The 22,137-nt window shown below is 40.4% G+C and overlaps 1 protein-coding gene across 4 annotated transcripts in view; it reads left to right on the forward strand.

Moving 5' to 3' along the window:
* The window catches only part of PRTFDC1 (phosphoribosyl transferase domain containing 1), a 96,158-nt gene that overhangs the window by 63,003 nt on the left and 11,018 nt on the right, over nucleotides 1-22,137 (forward strand). For all 4 annotated transcript variants that reach the window (XM_055332518.1, XM_055332517.1, XM_055332514.1 and 1 more), the window contains exon 4: nucleotides 14,865-14,930. In XM_055332518.1, coding sequence (XP_055188493.1) covers nucleotides 14,865-14,930 — 66 coding nt within the window. The remainder of the gene's footprint in view (nucleotides 1-14,864; nucleotides 14,931-22,137) is intronic.

The raw sequence follows: 22,137 nt of genomic DNA on the forward strand, positions 1-22,137 counted from the left end.
GTCAAACACTTTGAATTGTACCTTATGGTGTGATGAATTTCTTAAATAAACACAATTATTTGAAAAAATAAAAACACATAAAACTTGCCATATTAATCATTTTTAAGTGTGCAGTATTCCACTTTGTTGGCAGGAGACCTCTAGAAATTTTTATCTTGCAAAGCTGAAACTCTGTGAAACTGAACAACTCACCCATTTCCCCCTCTCCCAAGTCCCTGGCAACCACAGTTCTACTTTCTATTTCTATTATTGTAACTACTTTAGTCACCTCAAATAAGTGGAAGCTACCAGTATTTGTCTTTTTGTGACTGTCTTACTTTGCTTAGCATAATGTACTCAAGGTTCATCCATGTTTCAGCATATGACAAAGTTTTCTTTTTTTTAAGGCTGAATAATGTTCCATTATATCCATATACCACATTTTGTTTATCCACTGTTGGACATTTGGTTATTTCTACCTCTTGACTGTTGTGAATAATGCTGCAGTGAACTGGAGTGTGCAAATATCTCTTCAACATTCTGCTTTCAGTTCCTTTGGATATATACCCAGAAGTAGAATTGCTGTTTCACATGGTAATCCTATTTTTAATTTTTTGAGGAACCACCACATTGTTTTCTAAGGAAGGTGCACCATTTTACATTTGCACTAAGAATGTAGAAGGGTTCCAGTTTCTCTACATCCTCATCAACACTTGTTATTTTCTGGGTTTTTGATAGTAGCCATGCTGACGGTTGTGAGGTGATATCTCATTGTAGTTTTGATTTGCTGTTCTCTTATGATTTATTCCCTTATATATTCTTGAGCCTTATTTTGAGAAGTAGTTGTTACTTGGAAGCAGTTAGATCATTTCAAATCATATATTTATGATTTGTTAGGTGGGTCCAGAGCAAACCTCGTGCTAGGGCTAGTAATGCTTCACCACTGAGGCAAGATCCTCCAGAGTACTCTACGCAACTCCCCATCAATTGTGGGATTTCCCCTTCTGGTGGGGACAGGCACTATTCCTGGCCCTGTTTATGTTGGGCACTGTTCCCTCTAATCCATTTAGATGGTTCTTTCCTTGGCATCAGGTAGATTCTTCATCTGTATCTGTAGAGCTGCTAACTCTCCTTCTGCAGGCCTTCCCTTTGGTATCCTGTCCTGAGAAATGGCTGTCAGGTTCTTCCAGGATGCTCAGCTCCATCCTTTCCACTCAGTTTCCCAGGCCCCACCATTTCTCCTTCCCTATGCTGTGGCCTGAAAACTCTACCAAGACAGTTAACTAGGCAGTCCTAGGATCCACTTCATTTGCTCCCGTCTCAGAGATTGCTCTTCTTTGTTGCCTGACATCCAGTGTCTTGAAACTGTTGTTGCCCATATTTTGCTTTTTTTTTTTTTTTAAGGAAAGAGGATAAATCTGGTCTTTGTTATTCCATCTTGGCAAGCAGCAGAAGTCACGGGGACTTATCAAAATACAATGAGATTTTAAAACTATGACAACAACAAAAATCACTCCCTTAAAATTTTTAAATAAAAAACCAAAGTGCCATAATAGGAAACAGTTTCATGAACTCCGTTATGTGAAGGACATTGTGAACTTGACAGCAAATGAATTTGATGTAATCAGAGGGAGGTTATATAAATACCAAATAAATATTCGAAGTTTCTGAAACCCAAATATCATTCTCTATGCAGCTTTCACCTTTAGCACTACCAGTCACTAACTACAAAAGTAGATCCAGGTATGAGTATGCCAAAGTGCACTGAGTTGGGATTACACGTTTCCCACCAGCCCAGTTAAGAATTTACTCTTCAGTTATTTCTGAGTTCACAAGGGCATCCTTACGTGTGTCTATAAGTAGTCTGTCAGCTGCAGTTACTACAGACCATCTGCCACCTACTCTGCCAGCCCCTGCTCCAGTACCTGCTTTCAGTGTTTCTTCCTGAGAAGCCCCTTCTTAGGATTCGTACCGAGGCCACTGCTAACGGTGCCTGTTGTGAGTGCCTGTGTCTGTGCCAGTGTGGGTACCAGGGCAGGATCAGATTTTTCACAGAGGCAGGGGCCCCAAACATTTGTGAACGTGCCCTGCTTCAGACCTTTGACTCTTCCTAGAATCGTAGCCTCTAATGAAAGCAGTTCAGTCCTCCAACATCAGGGCTCAAATGCAGTCAAAGGAACCAGACAGAGAACAGTGGTCATATCAGCCTCCAGCTTCCTCTTCTCTCTTTCCTGCCATCTCTGACTCAGACAACTTCTCCTGCTACTCTTACAAAACAAAGGCCCTGGTGTCGTCAGCCAATGACAACAAATACTTGATGAGCATAAAGAGAGAAAAGTAGGTATTTATGCATTAGTAATATGTGGATGCATAAGCAACAGCCCAAGTGCCTTGTTCCATGGCTGCTGGCTCTGTCAGGCCACCTCATGTGGACATTCTGACTTTTGGGGCACAGAGGTTGTCGGGTCCACAGCCTTAGTTGGATGCGTCATTGAGTTCTTCTTCAATCATCTGGTAGGACCTAAGAGCAAAAGCCACCTTCCCTGGGTGATCTGGCATTCCTCAATGGCAAGTATAGTATAAGGTACTCTCCTGTACCTTAGTCTATATGGAACCCCACCTTTCCCATCTTAAAGAAGGCATGCCCACTTTAAGTCAGACACAGCTGTGGTCTACTCCCTTCTCCCATTCTTCTTCCAGGCTTCCGCCAACAAATTGGTACAGCAGAGTCTCATTTCCTTTGCTGTCCTAGACCCTTCCTTTCCACTGTGATTATAAAAATATTTATTAGAGAATAATTTATTCCTCAGGCACATTAATGGAGTCCAGATTCTGTTTGTATAATATGGACAGACAGATGTGCAGGGTATTGTGCTACTTTTAGATGAGCAACGCTGTTTACACAGAATTTTCCCGAGACCACCCAGCTCAGTTCACATGTAGTCTTCAGCTACTTCCAAGCCCTGGCCTCCAGAGGCAAAGAAAAAATTTAATAACTCAGCGCCCCACCCAGTTTTGAAGACATGACTTAATACTGAAGGAATTTGCAAGCCTGCACTGCCAATCAACATGCCTACATCACATAAACCATCTTTTCTTATTCTGAAAAATAAAAGGTGGCCCTAGAAGCATTCTGCTCTCAAACCTTCTCACGTAATGCTCATGTCTCATTATACCTAGAGAAGTTGGCGCAAAACCATAAACCTGATATATAGTAATAGTAAATGAAATGCTTGACATTTGGTATTCTACTTTCTTTGCGTTTCATATAAATTGCCTTTTCCCTCTAGCTTTGTATTGCGGCTGAGGATATTGTTAGTGCATTTTTGCACATAAAAAGTATGCTCTATTTTTTGTAGCATTTGCAAGCATTGGCAACCTATTTGTTCTTGACATGAATTCTGGGAAGCAAGTAAGGCAGACAGTATTATCCCCATTTTTCAGATGGAGTAAATGAGAAATCAAGTGAGTTTGCCAAGGTGTCCTGATGAGTAATTGGTTAAGATAACCATTGTGTCTGGTCATAATTATTTCTTCTTATACAATCATGTTACCTGAAAACCATTATCTAATTTTAAATTTGGTTGTTTTGAGTTATATGGACATACCACTAGATTATAGATGTACATTAAATGTATTGTTACATTACCTTATACTTTACCATGATGTAAGGACACATTTATTCCTTGTGTCTGTAAGCCATGTTGAGTTTTAGACAATGATTTCCATAGAAAATGTGAACCAGGAAATAATACTCCAGGTTCCTTCTATAAATACTGATAAATTTTAGTTACATGAATGACTGGAAGTTAATAAACAAAACAAAGTGAAGTAGAGCTTGATAGAGAGAAAAAAAATCATGTGAATAAAGTTATTCATATGATTAAAATACTTTAAGGTAGGCCTGGCTTTGTCATTAATTCACTCCCACACTCTCCCCCTTCCCTTTTACGGATAACAGAGAAGGAAAATCCAATTCAATAAATATTTATCAGGGGCCTACTCTGGGCAAAGCACTTTACATATGACATTTGACTTAAACCTCACAACAATCCAAACCATAACAATAACAGTGTTATTGTCCTCACTGTACAGAAAAGGGGAACACGTCATGTTCCATTCTGCATCCAAGGCTTGCTCAATGTTAAGGAACGTACAAAGATGAAAGATCTAAAGTCTCTATCCCCAAGTTGCCTTTAGAATAGCAAAAGTGAACAGATGCATAGATGATGAGCAAGGAATAGTGTATAACAAGAACTGCAGGAATTGGTGCTTAATGCAAAGGAAAGACATTGGTGGGAGAAATCAATTCTGACTGATGGTGGTGGTGGGCTGAGGATCAGGTGATGTTTACTTTATATGTCTAGGAAAGTTATGATTTTAACAAGAAGAGACGTGACATAAAAACATTCTGGGTGGAGGGAGCATCCATAAGACACACTATGATGAAATGCAAGGTGTACGCTGGACTTAGCTAGCAGGATAGAACATAGACCTTGATGACTGAGAGGTGGCCTAGGGACCCGTCCCCTCCCCATCACCTGGGAGCTCACTAGGAATGCAGATTCTCAGGCCTCAAGATCAGAGTCTGTACAGGTGATTCATGTGAACATGACACACACCTCTAGGGCAGACGAAGTATAGTATGAAGGTAGATTCTGATCAGACCCTAGAGGAAAACTCTAGAATGTATTAGTTAAGTGGAGGCTTTGGAGCAAGACAGAGGTTTATCCTGTTTCCAGCTCTGTCACTTTCCAGTTGTGGAACCTGTTACTGTTATTTAGCAAAGTTACTTGAATTGGGATGATAACAGTACTTGTTATCTCATAAGATTTTTTTTTTTTAAAATGGACTTAATTTTTTAGAGCAGTTTTAGGTTCACATCAAAATTGAGGGGAAAGTACAGAGAGTTCCCATGTACCCCTGACCCCATACACCCACAGCTTCCCCCACTATCAACATCCCTCACCAGAGTGTTACATATGTTACAACTGGTGAACCTACATTGACACCTCAAAACTATGTGTTTGGGCAAATGTGTAATGGCACATATCCATCATTATGGTATCCTAGAGTATTTATGCTACCCTAAAAATCACCTGTGTTCCACTTATAAGTGTTCCACTTATGCATCCTCCCCACAACCTCTGAAAACCACTGATCTTTACTATCTCCATAGTTTTGCCTTTCCCAGAATGTTTTATGGTTGGAATCGTAGAGTATATACCCTTGTCAGATTGGCATCTTCGCTAGGAATATGCATTTAACCATCTTCCATGTATTTTCATGGCTTGATAGCTCATTTCTTTTTTAGCACTAAATGATATTCCATTGTCTGGGAGTACCACAGTTTATTTATCCTCTCACGTACTGGAGGACATCTCCGTTGCTTCCAAGTTTTGGTAACTATGAATAAAGCTGCTGTAAACATTCAAGTGTAAGTTTTTGTGTGGACATAAATGTTCAACTTGTTGGGTAAATACCAAAGAGTATGGTTGCTGGATGGTACCTCACGGGATTTTGTTAGAATTCATAAAAGTGATGTGTTTAGCATAGTGCCTGGCACTTAGTAAATGTTCAGTAAATGATTCTCAAAGTGGGACCCCTGGGTGGCTCAGCAGTTTGGCGCCTGCCTTTGGCCCAGGGCGTGATCCTGGAGTCCTGGGATCAAGTCCTACATTGGGCTCCCTGCATGGAGCCTGCTTCTCCCTCTCCCTGTGTCTCTGCCTCTCTCTCTCTCTCTCTCTCTCTCTCTCTCTCTGTCTTTCATGAATAAATAAATAAATAAAATCTTTTTAAAAAATGGTTCTCAAAGTCAGCCTTGCTTCTAATATTTACAGGGCCCAAGGCAAAATTACAAATGCAGATCCACATACCATATTTCTAAATATTTAATATTTTGAAGTTTTATAGCTTTGTCCATGGCTGGGCTCATGTTTCTACCCAGATCACCTGAGCTGGAGATGAAAGGATCTGTACTCATCATCCCTGCAGGCTGCAAGCCTGAGCAGAGCCTGTGTCTGTTGGGCAGGGCATGGCATAAGTTGGGCCCAGGACCAGCTCCTGGGTGGTGACTGAACCTGCCTAAAACCCACAAGAGACTGACCCACTTCAGCTCTTCAGGGAGTTGGGACAGCTAGGTTCTTCTCCCACAGGCCTCTTTCTCCTGATTCAGGTGCCTCCAAGACTATACCTTCTGAGTAGAGAGGTAAGAGGGAACACAGTTATCTGGTTATCTGGGGAGCTTGGTCTCTGAGACACCTGCTTTGAGTGATTTAGGGTCGCCAACTTGAAGAAATATCAGCCGCTTTTTCTGGTTTCCCAAGAAAAGGCTTGCCTTTCTCCACCACCATACTCCCCATCCCCCCACCCCACAACAAACCTGACTCTACAAGGGGATAGAGAGCAAAGCCCAGTTCAGCACACATGTCCCTGTTGCATAATTCTCACTAGCTCAAACTGTTACAGAATTTTCCAGAAACTTCCTTATTAGATGAAAAAGAAAAAAAGCAAATGTCTTTGTGTTTTGGTGTTTGTGGTATGCAGGGCCCTTTAGGTGGAAAAAAAAAATCAGACAAAATCAGACATAATTTTGCAGCATGAGCATCTTCAGAAATATTTTGAGCTAAGAAGTGACACAAGACAGCAGAACTCTTTGGACCCAGGATATAATTGGGTAGGAAAGAAGATAGACCCAAGTTTAATGTCCAAAAGTGGTGTGTGTTCTAGAAGTTTCTCTGGCATGCTATCGGCTGCCAGTCTTGGTCTTTGCTGTCCACCATTCCTTCCCCTGGCAATCCTAAAACCAGTTCATGAGAGCTGGTTTAAGATTTCATTACTGTTGAACAACTATTTTCAATTGTGTTTTTTTAAGTTATAATTATAAATCTTCCCTGGGTTATTTAGGGGGAAAAAATTGTATGGAGAAAATGGTCTTTCAAGAAAGAGTCACCACTGCAATATGGCCATCCACGTTTTAAAACACAGATTTTACTGAAGTCTTCTGGGGTCACTCACATGTTTTGAGAGGCTTCACTTGTTTGTCCTTCTGATCCATAATTTAAAAGCATAACTTAAACCAAAACAGCAGTCCATACTAATATTCAAAACAGAAGGATATCCTGCTTCAAGATTTCAAACAGAGTTCATGTAAAGCAAACCCACTGGATCTGTTTTCAAACTGTGTTTCCTCCTTCCAGGGGTCCTTTATAACTAAATTAAAATAAAGGTCTATTTTCTCCTTCTTCCCTCCTTCTCTTCTTTTTTCTTTCTTTCTTTTTGATGACCCTTCATTATTCCTTCTAGCCTATAGATTCTTCACATCATTGTGGCCCTTTCCAACTCTCCTTTATTTCTCATAAAGAAAGGAGCCTTTCTCTGTTGGGTAGAGATTACTCTTAGCTAACCACTACCCCTCTTGGAGACTGGGTGGAGTAGAATACCAATCACAATGGAGTAATAAATCATTGTCATTAAAGAGAAAGACATTTTGTCTTCGAATAAAGTCACATCATGTTTGGAAAGTTAGACACACCAAATTCAGGAAATGCAAAATACATGTGGACTTCCAAATGAATGAAATTGTACATACTAACCTATTTGGGTTTTTTTCTGGTTAAAATATGAGTTTGGCTTTTAAAATGTATCTTTTACTAATCATGAAATGAATTCCTATTATTAAGTATCTTAATAAATCATATTCTCACAATTTTAGTGTTCAGAATTCACATGGATATTTGCATTTAGGTTTTTAAAAATATTGAAGAGACTGGGAACTGACATAATAAAAGCATGAGAATAAAGAAATATAATTTGGATGGAAATCAGACGTAACAGAGGAAGGTTTACATTTTTCCCGTATTCCCATCTTCCAAGTTACTCAAGTCAACTTTATTTAAGTCCTTCTCAATTGAGCTTTACTGTTATTTCTCATGAGTTTGTTTATAATTTTCATTTTTCTCTGACTCCCATTGAGTAATAAGCTCCTTTAGGCTTCTGGACAGCTGGAGAAAGAGCTTAAAGGAATAGAAACCAAGTGCTGCCAAGAACACTTGTTGTCTAAGTAGGAGAAGTATTAAAAATATAGCCAATGTATGTACTCAGATGCTTCAGTATGGCTTCAGAAACCCTGGATACCACGATGTGCCAGCAACAGAGGATACAATTAGGATGATAATAAGGCTGTTATGCTGAAGGAGTTTCCATTCTATTGGCAATTGTTACATTCATAAAAAATTCCAATTGATTATGCTCTATTAACATGCAGATCTGCATAGAGTGTTCTTGGGACACATATAAAGTCCAGGGGACTCTAGGAAAGCTTCCTAAAAGAGATGAGGCCTGAACTGAGTCTTGATGAAAGAGTGTGAATTACCCATGTGAAGAAAGTTGGAGAAGTGTGGTGTGAACAAGTATAGGCTAAGACACAGAGGGTAACACAGTAGATTGTATGCCGGGAACTCCTGAGGTCTCAATGCAGGACAGTGGTGTTCATCAATAGGGATGAGATGTGCCACAAGAAATTTGTCACTAGTAATATTTATCAAAATTTGCAAATACTTTTTCCTGTAAGTTAGCATAGTATCTTAGTTGAGGTTCTTTTGTTAATAAGTAGTATATAAATCAATTTTAGATTACATTAAGCTAAAATGGTGAATTTATGGTTAAGCTAAATGGTGAAAGAAATTAGGGTATCTCATGATCTCCAAAGTAAAAAATGCAGCTGGGCCTGGAAAGAGAGCAGAAACCCAGCCATCCATTCTCACGTTCTACCACAGACCTTCTGCTGCCATCTTGTAAGGCAGTTTCAAGGTAAACTCCTTGCTCTATTGACTTGTAGGTGGCTCCCACAAGGATCTAATGAGAGCTAAGTACAAAAGTAGGTCAGAGCACAATCTCTGGTTTCTGCCTGTTGAGGAGAAGGATGAAAACAGAAGAGTGGAATGCCAGAAATTATGCCCACCAAATGATCCACTGTAAAGTTTCAGACACCACAAGGTGGGAACTGGGAGGTCACTGAGAAACACCAAAAGAAAACACATATGAGGTCGTTTTTAACCAAAGCTGCCATAGAGATACAAAGTGGCAGTGCAAGGACATGAGCCCTCCTCACCCACATGCCTCATGGGTAGTGGTTAGCCTTGGTAAACCCTCACCACAGAGTGCATGGCACCCGCAGAGTAGTAATATGCTGAGTGGACTGAAGAAAGAATACATCACAAAGTCAGTGTTTGGGCACCAAGTAGATATGCAAGTTCCTTAGGAGAATACAGGGCCTAGTTTATGTACTTGCTAATTTTAAATGCACCTTTCTAAGTGCTTCATGAACATGAATTCATTTAGTCTTCCAATAATCTTAAGAGGTAGAAACTATTAATATGCTCTTTTTTTTCAAATAGGGAAACTGAGGTACTGAAAGGTTAAGTAACTTCCTCAAAGTCCTAAAACTAATGGAGAGTGGAGCTGTGAGTAGAACCCAGACAGTCTGGTCCTTGAGGGTAGCTGGGGACCCCAGCTGCCTGGTCAGTTAACCCCCACATTCTTCTTTCCACAGCATTCTCCCCCATAGGTTGTATGAATGAGTTCCTAAACGATCTCAGAAGCAGATGGGTATTTAAGTGAACAGGAAACCAAAAAGTAAGCCAATTTCAAAGGAGAAAACACTAACACAATGATTTTAGAATCTTTTTTTTTTTTTTTTTTTTGCCTGCACCAACTAACTTTGAATCCAGCCGATGTAAGTGGAATTGCTCTGTTTGAAGCAAAGGGCACAGAAGCTACACAGGCTTTGACTGCTCTGTGCCTTCCACTCTGACATCAGGCAGCTTAAAGGACTAAGGGATCCAGTGAAGAGTCCTGTACTACATCAACCACTGGGTGAAAAGAAAACTGGGAATGCTGGAACCGATTCACCTGTCCTCGTTCTGTGACTTGGCATCAAATGTTAGAGTTAAAAAAAAAAAAAGAATAGTCGTTTACACCCTTTTAATTAGAAACTCAGGCAGTTTGGTCATTAAAACTCCTTATAATGAAGTATCTCTGGTTTTTGTTTTGTATCTCTATCCATTTAATATAGATAGGATCAATGACCTTACTGAGCACAGAATAGCTGAGAGGAAAAATAAGACTAATGGGGGGAAAGCAAAGTTGAGGGATCTGTGGTAACTGAGAATATTGAAAAAGCTCTCCTGTGTACAGATTCTGAAGCAAGTGTCTCTGACTTTGAAAATGAATGGCTTAGGGGAATCTCTGGGTTTGGCATCTGACTTCGGCCCAGGGCGTGATCCTGGAGACCCGGGATGGGGTCTTGCGTCGGGCTCCCTGCGTGGAGCCTGCTTCTCCCTCTGCCTGTGTCTCTGCCTCTCTCTCTCTCTCTCTCTTTCTCTGTGTGTGTGTGTCTTTCGTGAATGAATAAATAAATAAATAAATAAATAAATAAATAAATAAATAAATAAATAAATAAATCTTTAAAAAAAAAGAAAGAAAATGAATGGCTTAGAGAGTGGTTTTTTGTTTATTTATTTTCCTTACTTTTCCCCTTCCTGTTCCTCAAAAGGACAGGAATTCAGGATATTTATTCTTGCTCAGTAATGTTTTTTTTTTTTTTTCTAAACATTATCTATGCAGTCCAAAGTCTCCATGGGAGGAATCACCACACTTGCAGGGCTACTTGGCATGCCCTTTTTGTACCTGGAGACCAGGTCACCTAAACTGGTAATTTCCAAAATATTTCCTTCAAGGAAGCCTGAACCAAATGTCAGAGATTCCCTTGGTGCTTTAAATCTACATAACTGCTGCCAGCATTCCTACCAAGATGTTGGCTTCTCTTGGCCTTTTAAGCTCACATATTTCACATCATTAGTATAAGCAGGATCCACTCCTTCTCCAGGTTCCTCTCAAAGACATACTATGGGCTTCTTTCTTCTAGGAATATTGCAGGTGCTGGGCTGGGGTAGGTTACACCAGAATACTATGGAACCAGGCAATTCCAGGATTGAACTGGATCCCTTGACTTATTAGCAGCTCTTCTTTGGGCAAGGTCTGTAAATGCTCATTGCTCAGATTCCTCTTTTGTAAGTTGTGGATTAAGTAATACCTATACTGAGTTCTATAATACCTACACTGAGCTCTACTGAACCTTAGCAAAAGAGATCAGTCCATTCCTATGCAAAGTCTTCTAGAGCATAGAAAAAAGATAACCACTCAATGAATTGTATGAGGCTAGTATAACTTTGTTTTAAAATTATAAGCCAATCTTACTAATGAAATAAGTAAGATGAAGCAGTCTTATGAAGATAAGACTTGGGAAGATAAGATGAATGAAGATGAGATGAATATGAAGATAAGACAAATAATCCCAAATAAAATATTATCAAATCAAAACCAATGATGTTTTAAAAAATACATCAATCCAGGTGCCTGGGTGGCTCAGTGATTGAGCGTCTTCCTTTGGTTTAGGTCATGATCCCGGAGTCCTGGGATCAAGTTCCACATCAGGCTCCCTGCTGCTTCTGCTTCTGCCTGTGTCTCAGCCCCTCTCTCTGTGTCTCTCATGAAAAATAAATAAAATCTTTAAAATATATATACATCAATCCTAGGAATTAAAGGATGCTCTTGAACCATCAGAAAAATATCATGGCTACACACAATGGATTGAATGCATACAATTAGCTCTATTCCCTCCTGAAATCCCACCAAAATACCAGTAAAGAGATAAATGAGGTATACACATGTGCAAGGACAAAGAGGAGGGAAGAAGACCTCAGCAGATAAGAGATGTCAGTGCTTTTTAGGAGGCAAAACGGATTAAGGAAGGGCACTGACTCAGCCGAATAGGCAAAATGAACACCTAAATGCCTATGGAGGGAATTGTCAATGAGAAATACAGGACTCATGCCTCAGAATTCCTGAAAGGCTCACAAGTTAGTCTCTAGGTTCTTAAAAGGTGGAGAGAAGGAGGAATGGGCTAAAAGCAGCAAGGTGATGGGTAATGGATGAATGGAGAAGATCGTCCTGGAAGTTCTGCTCTCCCTTCCAGCAAGACATGAAAGGTTTCTTTGCTGGCGTGATCAAACCAGAGGGAGCTCCAGACTCCAGAGTACCAGAGAGGTCTGAGGAGTGACCATTTCCTAGGAAGGAAGGAGGGAAGGAGAAAAAGAAGAAAGCAGAGAAGAAGGAAGAAGAAAAGGAGGGAGGGAAATATTTATGGTGTGCCAGGCTCTGTTCTAAATAATTAGTATATATTAATTCATTTGACCTTCATAACAGCCCAGTAAATTGGCAAATAGATATACAGAAATAGCTAAGACCATTTCTTAAAAAGAACACAAAAACAGGACTCTCTCTACCAGATACTAAAAAGTGATAATAATTTAACAGTATGTATGAATGTGAAAATGGGCATTTTAGGCTAATGAAACAGAAGAATATAGAAATTGGCCCTCACATGTGAGAAAGAAAGAAAGATAGGATAAAAATGACATTTCCAACCAGAAGGGGGAAAATACCCCAAACAATTCAATAAGTAGTATTGGGACAATTGACTATATACACACTTGGAAGACCTAAGTTCCAGATGAGTTAAGGACAGATCTAATAATAAAAACATGTTATAAACCTGGACTCTAAGTAAGACCTTCTAATATAACACTTGCGTGGCAACATGCTGAATGCTTGACTTATAACATATTATTTAGGTTTCTGATATAGTGTGGTTCTTGTTTTCAATCAATAGAATGAAGATGATCATAGTAGAATTATTATGAAGTTTACTCTGATTTGGCAGAGGGTACATCTCGTTTGTTACATTAAACTTTGTGGTCTAGTAGTTGCATCCAATTCTGCATACCTCCGTCCTCTGGAGGTATTGAAATTTTATTTTTCCTGCTGCTATTAACAACACATTTCAGTCTAATATGCAGACAGTCCCCCTATGTTAACTCCTATATCTCAGCACCTCTAAAAGTGACAAGAAAATCTTCTCCTTTGACAAGTTCCTAACCTAAAGCATGACTCTTTGTGAATGTATGATTATAAATGCCTATTCAAGGGAAACCTGGGTGGCTCAGTTGGTTAAGTGTCTGCCTCCGGCTCAGGTCATGATCCCAAGGTCCTGAGATCAAGCCCTGCATGGGGGGGGGGGGTGTCCCTGCTCAGCAGGGAGTCTGCTTCTCCTTCTACCCCTCTCCTTGCTTGTGATTCTCTCTCTCTCTCTCTCTCTCTCTCTCTCTCTCTCTCTCTCTCTCATGCTTTCTCTCTCAAATAAATAAAATCTTTAAAATAAATAAATAAATGTTCATTCAAAAACAGCAAGAGATCTGTGAATTCTGGATGTTCTTTGACTTTCTCCTTTTGAGATCAGTTCCCATTAAGAATTTTTTTGGACTTATCTAATTGTTGGGCATCCCTTCCACTCTGTTGCCATAAAGAGTGAATGCTTTACCAAGAGGAAGTGAAATCATTTTAAGGTCATTTTTCTCCTCTCTCAAGCAGTCAGGTAAAAAGACAAACAGCTGCTTCATTGGAACAACGGTTCTATTGGTTATTTGGCTGCTTTTTCCCTTCCCAGATGACCAATTCTATGACCGAGTAACTATGCCTCGATAGAGACTCCGTTGCAAGTGACAGAATCCAATTCAAACCAACCCAGGAACATTCCTAAGGGGAGACCCTGGCTTCAGTAGCTAGAAAGTCCAAGGCTGGATTCGGCTTCAGGCGGAGCTGGTTACCTAGCAAGGCCTGGCCCCACCTGATCCTTAGGGAATGAATGACATCGGACATCCCCCCACCCCACGCAGCTCCACCCCACCTCCAGGAAGGAGTCAGAGCCTTGTTGCTGGAATAAGAGAGGAAAATCCTAAGCTAAGAAAGCCACAGCAGTGACCTAAGGTGTTTTCTGGTTCAGCACATCCTTCACAGAGTGCCTGCACCATCATCTTCTCCCTAAGGTTATTGCTAGAAGGGACTGCAACATGACCGCATTCTTGCCTGGTCTCCAAGCCACTGTCTGTAGGGTTTGTGTGTCCGTCCCTTTGCCCTGTCTCTGCAGTGAGGCCAGAAAACAAGTTGCCTGCTTTCTGTCTCCTGTTCTGTCTCCATGTTATTTTGTTGTGATATGTGCTATGTGACAATCCATTTTGGGGTGTATGTGTGTGTTTGTGTGTGATTTAATTAGGACAGGATGATGTATGATATAAAAACATCACAAAAGTGCATATGCAAAAAAAAAAGTGAATACTCATGATCTCTAATGAAAAGGGGTATAAAAAGTCTCTTAGACATATTCCTGGGACTGCAAGAGTTTCTTGAAGCTTCTTCAATCCTGCCTGAAGGCCTAAGTGCCATAGTGCTTGATCTGTGAACTGTTAGAATCACCCTCAACCTCAGAGGACGGTCTGGACCTGTGTTGGCAGGAGTAGAGGAGGCCTCTAATCTCTTGGGGAATCACCATCTGATTGCTGGTGGAGGACTGGGGCTTGTTGGCCTAGCACACAAATGCGTGGTCCACTTCTGGGGGCCCCCAGGGGAGCCCCCTCCACCCAAGGAGGTCCCAGAGTAGGACTGCCTTCCCCAATTCCCTCTGCCTTGGGGTAGGTTCAGGCACCTCCCATCACTTTTGTGTCCCTAAATTAGGTTTGTTCATTTTCTCTCCACTCCTTTAACATCCCCCCACCTCAGTCTCTCCCCTCCCCTCAAGCCATTAGAATGCTTTGTCTCCAGCACAGTAGCAGGCGAGTGGCTCTCGGTAACCAGGGGCAACCAGGAATCTGTACCAGCTATTTGTGCCGTATTTGTCAGGCGCAATCCAGCCGCAAGCTGGGTAGACGGGGGAAAATGTGCTGTAAAGGTTTTCTGGTACAGTGAAATATTATCTTTTCTTTTTTTAGAACGACCAGTCCATGGGCGAGATGCAGATAATTGGAGGCCATGATCTTTCAACACTGGCTGGAAAGGTTTGTAAATGTAACTCTGCTCGGTCTGCACTGATGTCATGGGGAAATCAATGACCTTCATTTCAGGTCAGCTCTTGCAATGCATTTCAGACACTCTCCCGGGTTTGCTAATTCATGCAAATGGATGTGTGAATCCTTTTAATGATTTCTTCCTTATAAAACACTCCTTTTATAATGCTTCCAAGACCTGAGCCCGACCAGATCTTTCGTCTCCAACCTTCCTTCCAATCTCATTTCAGACAACACAGTTCATTACAAAATCCCTTGGCACTCCTGCTCTCTTCCTTTTCTCCTCTTGCAGGTTCGTCTTGAAAAGGAAGCTTTTTCCTTTATGTGTCTGCTTTTTTTTTAATTGGCTCTCATCTATGCCTCAGCACCTAGGCACTGCAGTAAGACATTTAAACAGAGTTGTCGAAATCTCTAAAATTTAAGGAGGGAATAAAAAAGGATTTCTTGAGAGCACAGTTTTCAACCTTATGCCTTTTTCACTCTCATGCAAAAGAACATAATACACTAGCTCATGGGGCAGACAACTCCACTTTCAACATGGAGTTCCAAGCCTGCCAATGCTTAATAATTACGTGAAAATCTGTTTGGATTGTGACATAAATGTATCCCGTGGAAGGAAGAGTTGTTTCATGAAGCACATGGCCATTGTGGAAATGGGACTTGAGATTCAAATTTTGCTGTGAATGCAAGCAACAACTCTCCAGACTTATCTTGTATTCATTATCCTTGAACAACTTCAGCTGTCTGAGTCAAATGGATCCGTTTCTTCCGCAAGTTTAATTTCTCATATTTGTGGCTGTTATTGTTATGCAGTGTCCGGATGGGGAGAAGGAATAGCAGGCACATGTATTAAAAATCTGTGTAATAACATTAGGAAAACTACAGAGTCACAAGGGCTCTAACTATACAAACCAGCTTCCTTCCCTCTACCCTGAAGATAGCATAATAGCCATCCAAGTGTGCCATTGCTACCTAGACAGAAATTATGTTCCACAAAAACTGGAATTATCTTGCTTATGTTAATGCATCTCTGGACCACCATTTGAAGACGTCAGTGCATGAAAAAACAACCTTGGGGCTCCTGGATTGCCCTGTCTGTGGAGCCTCAGACTTTTGATCTCCACTCAGGTCTTGATATCGTGGTTGTGAGTTTGAGCGCCGCAAAAAAATAAAAAATAAAAATAACATCCTAGAAAGCTAAAATACTCTAAAGCAATTTCCAAAAATTCACAACTTTTAACAACCCTGAAATGGCCTTTAAAAGATAAGTCATTTGGGGACTTACAGGTGTATGACACAAGAGAAAAACCATACAGTGTGTGGTACAAACCTCTTGCTGTGGGCTATTACCAGCAGAACTGTTAAAGTGGCAATTCTAAGAATCCTAAATGAATGCCAAGAAGAAGGTTGCACCCAAAATTGGGTTTCTCTCCTACTTTCTAAAATCATCTTCGATTTCATTTTATTTTTTTATTTTATTTAAATTAAATTTGCTAGCAATAGTATAACACCCAATGCTCATCTCATCATGTGCTCTATCTCATTTTAAAGTGATCTCCCTCTTATGTAAGTACTGGATATTCCCTTTCCTTAAGACGTAGAGAAGAGGATGGGGAAAGGGTATTTCCTACTAGGGGCCGAGTGATAGGAGAGGTCATAGTGCTGTGCTTCAGTATCCCCTCCTAGAATTACTACAAAGACACTCTCCCTTCATGAGAAAGTAGAGCTCATGGGAGGTGAGATGGGAGAGATGGAAAATCAGCTGGCAGTAAGCACAAGCAGGAATCAACTTCAGTTTTTTGCTCGAATGACAAATGATTCTTCCAGGTTACCAGTTGCTGTTCCGTGGTATCTTTACACTTGCATTTATGGGTGCGTAGATGGATTTATATATGTATCTAAATGTGTGCTGAGTAACCTCTTGAGCTTAGAATGGGTAAATATTTCTAAGATGCATCAACATTGATTAGCCAGGTTCTCAATTGTCGCAACAGCTTAGGTTTAAAGATGCGTTTTTATGTAGTTCAGGGTACCTGGGCTCACATCGGAGGGGAGTGTTTCATTATTCAGTGCTCTCAAATGTGTCTTAAGTCTGCCCACTTCTCACCATCTTCGCAGTAATCACCCAAGCCTAAACTTTTGCAGTAGCAAGATGTGGTCTAGGGCATGGGTTAATGAACTTTTTAGGGAAAGGCTGGGTGGTAAATGTTTTTAGATTTTGTGGACTACACAGTCTCTGTTGCAACTGCTTAACTCCACTATCATAGCATGAAACCAAGAAGCAGCCATAGATAAAATGTAAACAAAGGGACATGGATCATGTTTCAATAAAATTTTATTTAGAAAAATAGGCAGCAGGCCAGATTTTTCCGATGGGCCATAGTTTGCTGACCTTTGGTCTAGGAAGCAGCAAGATCAGCCCCACCTACAAACTAATTAGAAATGCAATATCTCAGATCCCACCCCAGATCTTCTGAATTAAGTCTTCCTTTTAACAAGATCCCTAGATGATTCATACGCATATGCAAATTTAAGAAGCACTGGTCTTCTAGGGCCAGACCACTAATATCCCTCCTCTGGGATGTTATGGTAGCCTAACTAGTCTCCTTGAACTTCTGCCTTCTTTTAACTCTTGCTACCCTCCAAACTATCCTCCAAGAAACAAAAGCCAAAGGGATCTTCTTAAAATACAAATTGGATCGCCTCACTTGCCTATTGAAAACCTTTCAGCGCCCTCTCAACTAGGGCTGTCAGACTTAGCAAAAAAAAAGAGAGAGAGAGAGAGAATAGGATGCCAAGTTGAATTTGAATTTCAAATAAATAATGAATACATTTTTAGTATAAGCATGTCACAAGCAATATTTGGAACATACTTAAGCTCAAAAGTTATTTGTTATTCATCTGAAATGTAACTGGGTGTTCCATATTTTATCTGGGAACCCTACTCCCAGTGTTCTAAGATTATAATCCAACCTCTTTCTCACAGCCTTTTAGACCTGTGTGGTCTGGCCCTGCTTCCTTCCCAGCATCATGATACACCACTCACCTCTCCTCATAGTGCCATAATCACACTGGTTAAGCTCCTTCCTACCAAGACCTTGGAGGAGCTGTGGCCTCCAACCTGGAATCCATTTTCTGCCTACCTTTTATGTCTCAGCCTCCAGTGTAAGGGAGTCCTTCCCTGACTCTCAGTCTAAAATGAGCACTGTTCCCCTGCATGCTACTCACCTTCCCCAGTCATCTCTATATCAGTACCCGGTTTTAAGTCAAGCTCTTTCCACAGTTTGGAGTGTTTACTTGGAGGCTAACTAACATTTTCATTTGTCTATTTCCCCCACCAGAATGTACTATAAGGTGGATAGAGACTTGCCTATCTTATTCACCATCCTATCTCCTGCATCATGCAAGATGTCTAGCTGACAAGTCACTCATTCAGTGCAGGCTCTTCTTTCTCTTAAAAAACAAAAAACAAAAAACAGAAGTGTTCAATGAAGTGTAAGACAAGGAGGGCATGGTAGAGGGAAAGTAAATAGAAGCCCATCTAGCCAGACCAAAGAGCACATCAGCCAGTGAGTTGGGTTTAAGTTCAGTGAGAAAGGTGTCAAGTGAGGACACATTGTCTTCAAGAAGCATAAGGGCTTTGGTGTCATAAAAGATTCAAAGTGGGGACTGGGTTGGTGAACGCTGCACACCTGAAGGTGGAGGAATGAAAACAATTTCACTTAACATTTGGAATTTCCTTTTCCTTAAAACAGATGAAGGCATTTATATGGCCTGATCTGTTCACCCACTCTTCAGCTTTTCAGAGAAAGGCTAGGTGTTGAGTTTGAGCGAACTTTAAAAATAAGTTTCAGAGGCCCTTCAGAATCTTTCCATCAAGCAGAATATACACCAGCTGGGGGGAAAAACTTGAAATAGTACCAAACAATTAGTGGCTACTCTTTTTAATGTTGTAGAAGAAAGTCAAACTGCATTAACGGTGGACCTGCATAGAATGGAAGCATTGTTGTAAATCATCATCTAACTTTTCCCTTACAAAGTGATTATATGTTTTCTCAATCAACAAATTTATACTGAAGCTTTATTTATCATTATATTATTAGTCTGCCTTGAACTTGTACACTCCTCTTTTTTTTAATGCTCAGCCCCTAGGGAAGAGCTTCACAGGTATTTCCACATGAGACTCTTTCCTTGCCCGTAAAAGAAATCCAAAGTAGGAACGATTCCTTGGGACTGTGACTGTCTTCATAAGAGGAGCCAGAGGTATTACTTGGGACCAGAAAGCTGGAGAGTAACACAGAAAAGGGAGGTAGAGCATCATGAAATGAGGGACAAAAGAGAGAAATAGGAGAGCCAGAGGACAAGAGCAGACCAATGTGACTGAAGGAAATCAGCCTGAAATAGAGAAACAATACTTTAAAACCACAAAAATGTAAGTTAAGTTTGGTTTGTAGAATATATGGAATGTCTCAGTAAAGAGTTTAACTTTGCTCAGAAAAGGAAAGAGGAGTTGCAAAAGTTTTTGGGCAAAAGTGACATCGAGAAGCTATGCTTTGGGAACATGAACTTGATAGGAGGGTAGAATCACTGAGGACTGGAAAGAGATTCCAGGCAGAGAAACTAGTCTGGAGGTCATATGGGTGGAGCAAGTGTGAGCACTAGAACCACAAGAGCCAAATAGGAGCATTGCAGAAGGCACAGTGCTGTCCAAAGTAGCAGCAGCAGAGCTCAGTGATGAAGTGAAGGAGAGAGGGTTAAAAAAGATTTTTAAAATTTTTAAAAGATTTATTTATTTATTTGAGAGAGAGAAAGAGTGTGTGGGCCGGGGGGGGGGGGGGGCCGGCAGGGATGTGGTGCAGAGGGAGAGAATCTCAAGCCGACTCCCAGCTGAGCATGGAGCCTGATGCAGGGCTCGATCTCACTACCTTGAGATCAGAACCTGAGCTGATGGAGCCACCCACACACTGTGAAAAGATTTTTCTTTTTAACTCAGATTTGTTCATAAAAGAACACTGTGAAAAGATTTTTTTTAATTCAGATTAGTTCATAAAAGAACCCTTAAAAACATAGGGACATCGCTCCCCTATATAATTGTCTATACATTATAAATCCTGTAACTGTACTACATAACTTCTTAAACTCTGTAAAGATGTGTGGATTAAAATGTTCAGAAAAGAGACAATAGCTCCCACGGACCTGTCTCTTTCTTGTCTTCTATTTTTTTTCCTTCTTTTCTTCTTTCTTTCTCTTTCTTTCTTTCCTTCCTTCCTTCTTTCTTTTTTCTTTTTCCTTGCCTTCTTTCTACTTTTTTTTAAAGCAAAGAAAAGGAAGCTCATAAGGGAAGCTGACTGAGTCATGGTTCTAAATAGGTCATGGCTGTTGAATAAAGGGAACCCTCAATGATTAAGTTAAATGGCCTCGTCGGCTCACAATGTTTAAAAGCATTTTCCTTGGTGTGTTCAAGCTGTCTGCACAACGTGCTCTCTAGTTGATTTTTTTTCAAAGTTGATTTAATCCTGGCACTTCATAAAATGTGTGTATCCATTAAAGCAAGAAGATTTTGTTCATGTTCAAGGGAAATCTCTGAAAGGGGTGGAATAAAACCAAATGCATGGAAACAGACCCAAATCTGGCAACGGGAAAACACAGATGTGCAGGTTAAATGCAAGATTTCAGGAGACGTGCCACCTTCCCCCACCAAATAAGTTTCTAATCAAATGCCAGAATGAAGCGTCAGAACCTGCCAAATTTCCTCCTTGGCTGCCTTAACTATTTAAATCATTCCTTTTTATTGCATCTGACTAGGCTGAGAACAATAATGGAAATGCCCACCGACTGATGATTCTGGCAATTTTGTGACTTATCACATAAAGTGAAATGCTGAACTACATTCCTTTCTCCATGGGGTTCATATTCACACTCTTACCCATGCTCAGCACCCACAATGAGCCCATCATCATTACTGCCATCCCTCTGCTTGGCGTGACCATAGATGCGAAACTATGCTGCTGCCGATTAGACTGTGGCGTGCTAATCATTTTGCATTTTAAAAGACTGAAAGTGGGAATAACCTAGTTAAGAAAATCATTTAGATTTACATAATTCCTTCCTTCTTTCTTTTCTTCTTTTTCATCTTTCCTTTCTTTTCCTTCAAGAAACTCAAGGTGATTAGCTTCCATCAGGACTGCACCATAGCAACGAAAGGACACACTCCAGAGGCCCCCATAGAATTTTTGCCTGCGGCCCTCAGGTTGCAAATTTTACTTACTTTCCAGGAGGAAATGAGCTAGGTGTGATGAGAAGACTAAGACAGTAACTGGCAGACATCTCAGATTCAGTGATCAGAATTATCAGATTGGAAGCGTTTAGGAGGCACGGCATGTCCTGAAAAAATTTCCAAGGTTACTTGCTCAGAAAAAGAGGGGAAAGTGAGGGGAATTTTGGGAGATTTCTTGGTGCAAAATTAAAAGCAGTAAATACTAATTATAGCTCAGTTAAGGAGGAATTGTACATCATTGAAGGAAAAAAAACCAGAGGGGATATGTTAAAAGTATAAGGAACTAGAGAAAGAAATAAGGTCCAAATTGTCAATTTGTTGCATTTCTTGAGCACCTATTACATACCGGTCTCCATGATATATGCTGATCATATAAAGATGAATTTGTCTTTGTCCCTTAGCTTATGGAGCTAACCCTGGTATATTGAAATGTGAAGAGATTAGTTCTCTCAGACACTACTGAAAATGCCTCTAAGGGTAGTCACTTTCTCCATACTCTTGGGCTACTTGTTTTGTATAGTAATTTCCAAAGGTACTAGGGTATTGCTTTTTTGGAGGTGAACAGCAGATAGGCAGCTAGCAATCCAGACAGTAAACCCATGTATTACTTAGGAAAGAATTTGAAAATGTGTGTGATGAAAATAGTGTGATGTTCGATAAAAGAAAAGAAATACATATGTTTTGACTGTTCAATTTAACTCACTGAGAAACTCTAGATTTCTGCATAGCTCTCTTTCAGTAACAGATGGGTTTTTTTATATCAGTATTCATTGGTATTCATATATCAGTATCCATCATTTATGAACCCACTAAATAATTTTACTTTTTAAATACTGTACACAACTCAGAAAGTTCTTTGTGTTGTTACAGATGTTATCAACCTACTTAGCTTCCTTAATCCTCCAAATTTCTTTGAGAAAT

The sequence above is a fragment of the Nyctereutes procyonoides genome, unplaced genomic scaffold (genome assembly GCF_905146905.1).
Source record: "Nyctereutes procyonoides isolate TBG_1078 unplaced genomic scaffold, NYPRO_anot_genome, whole genome shotgun sequence".
Lineage (NCBI taxonomy): Eukaryota > Metazoa > Chordata > Mammalia > Carnivora > Canidae > Nyctereutes > Nyctereutes procyonoides.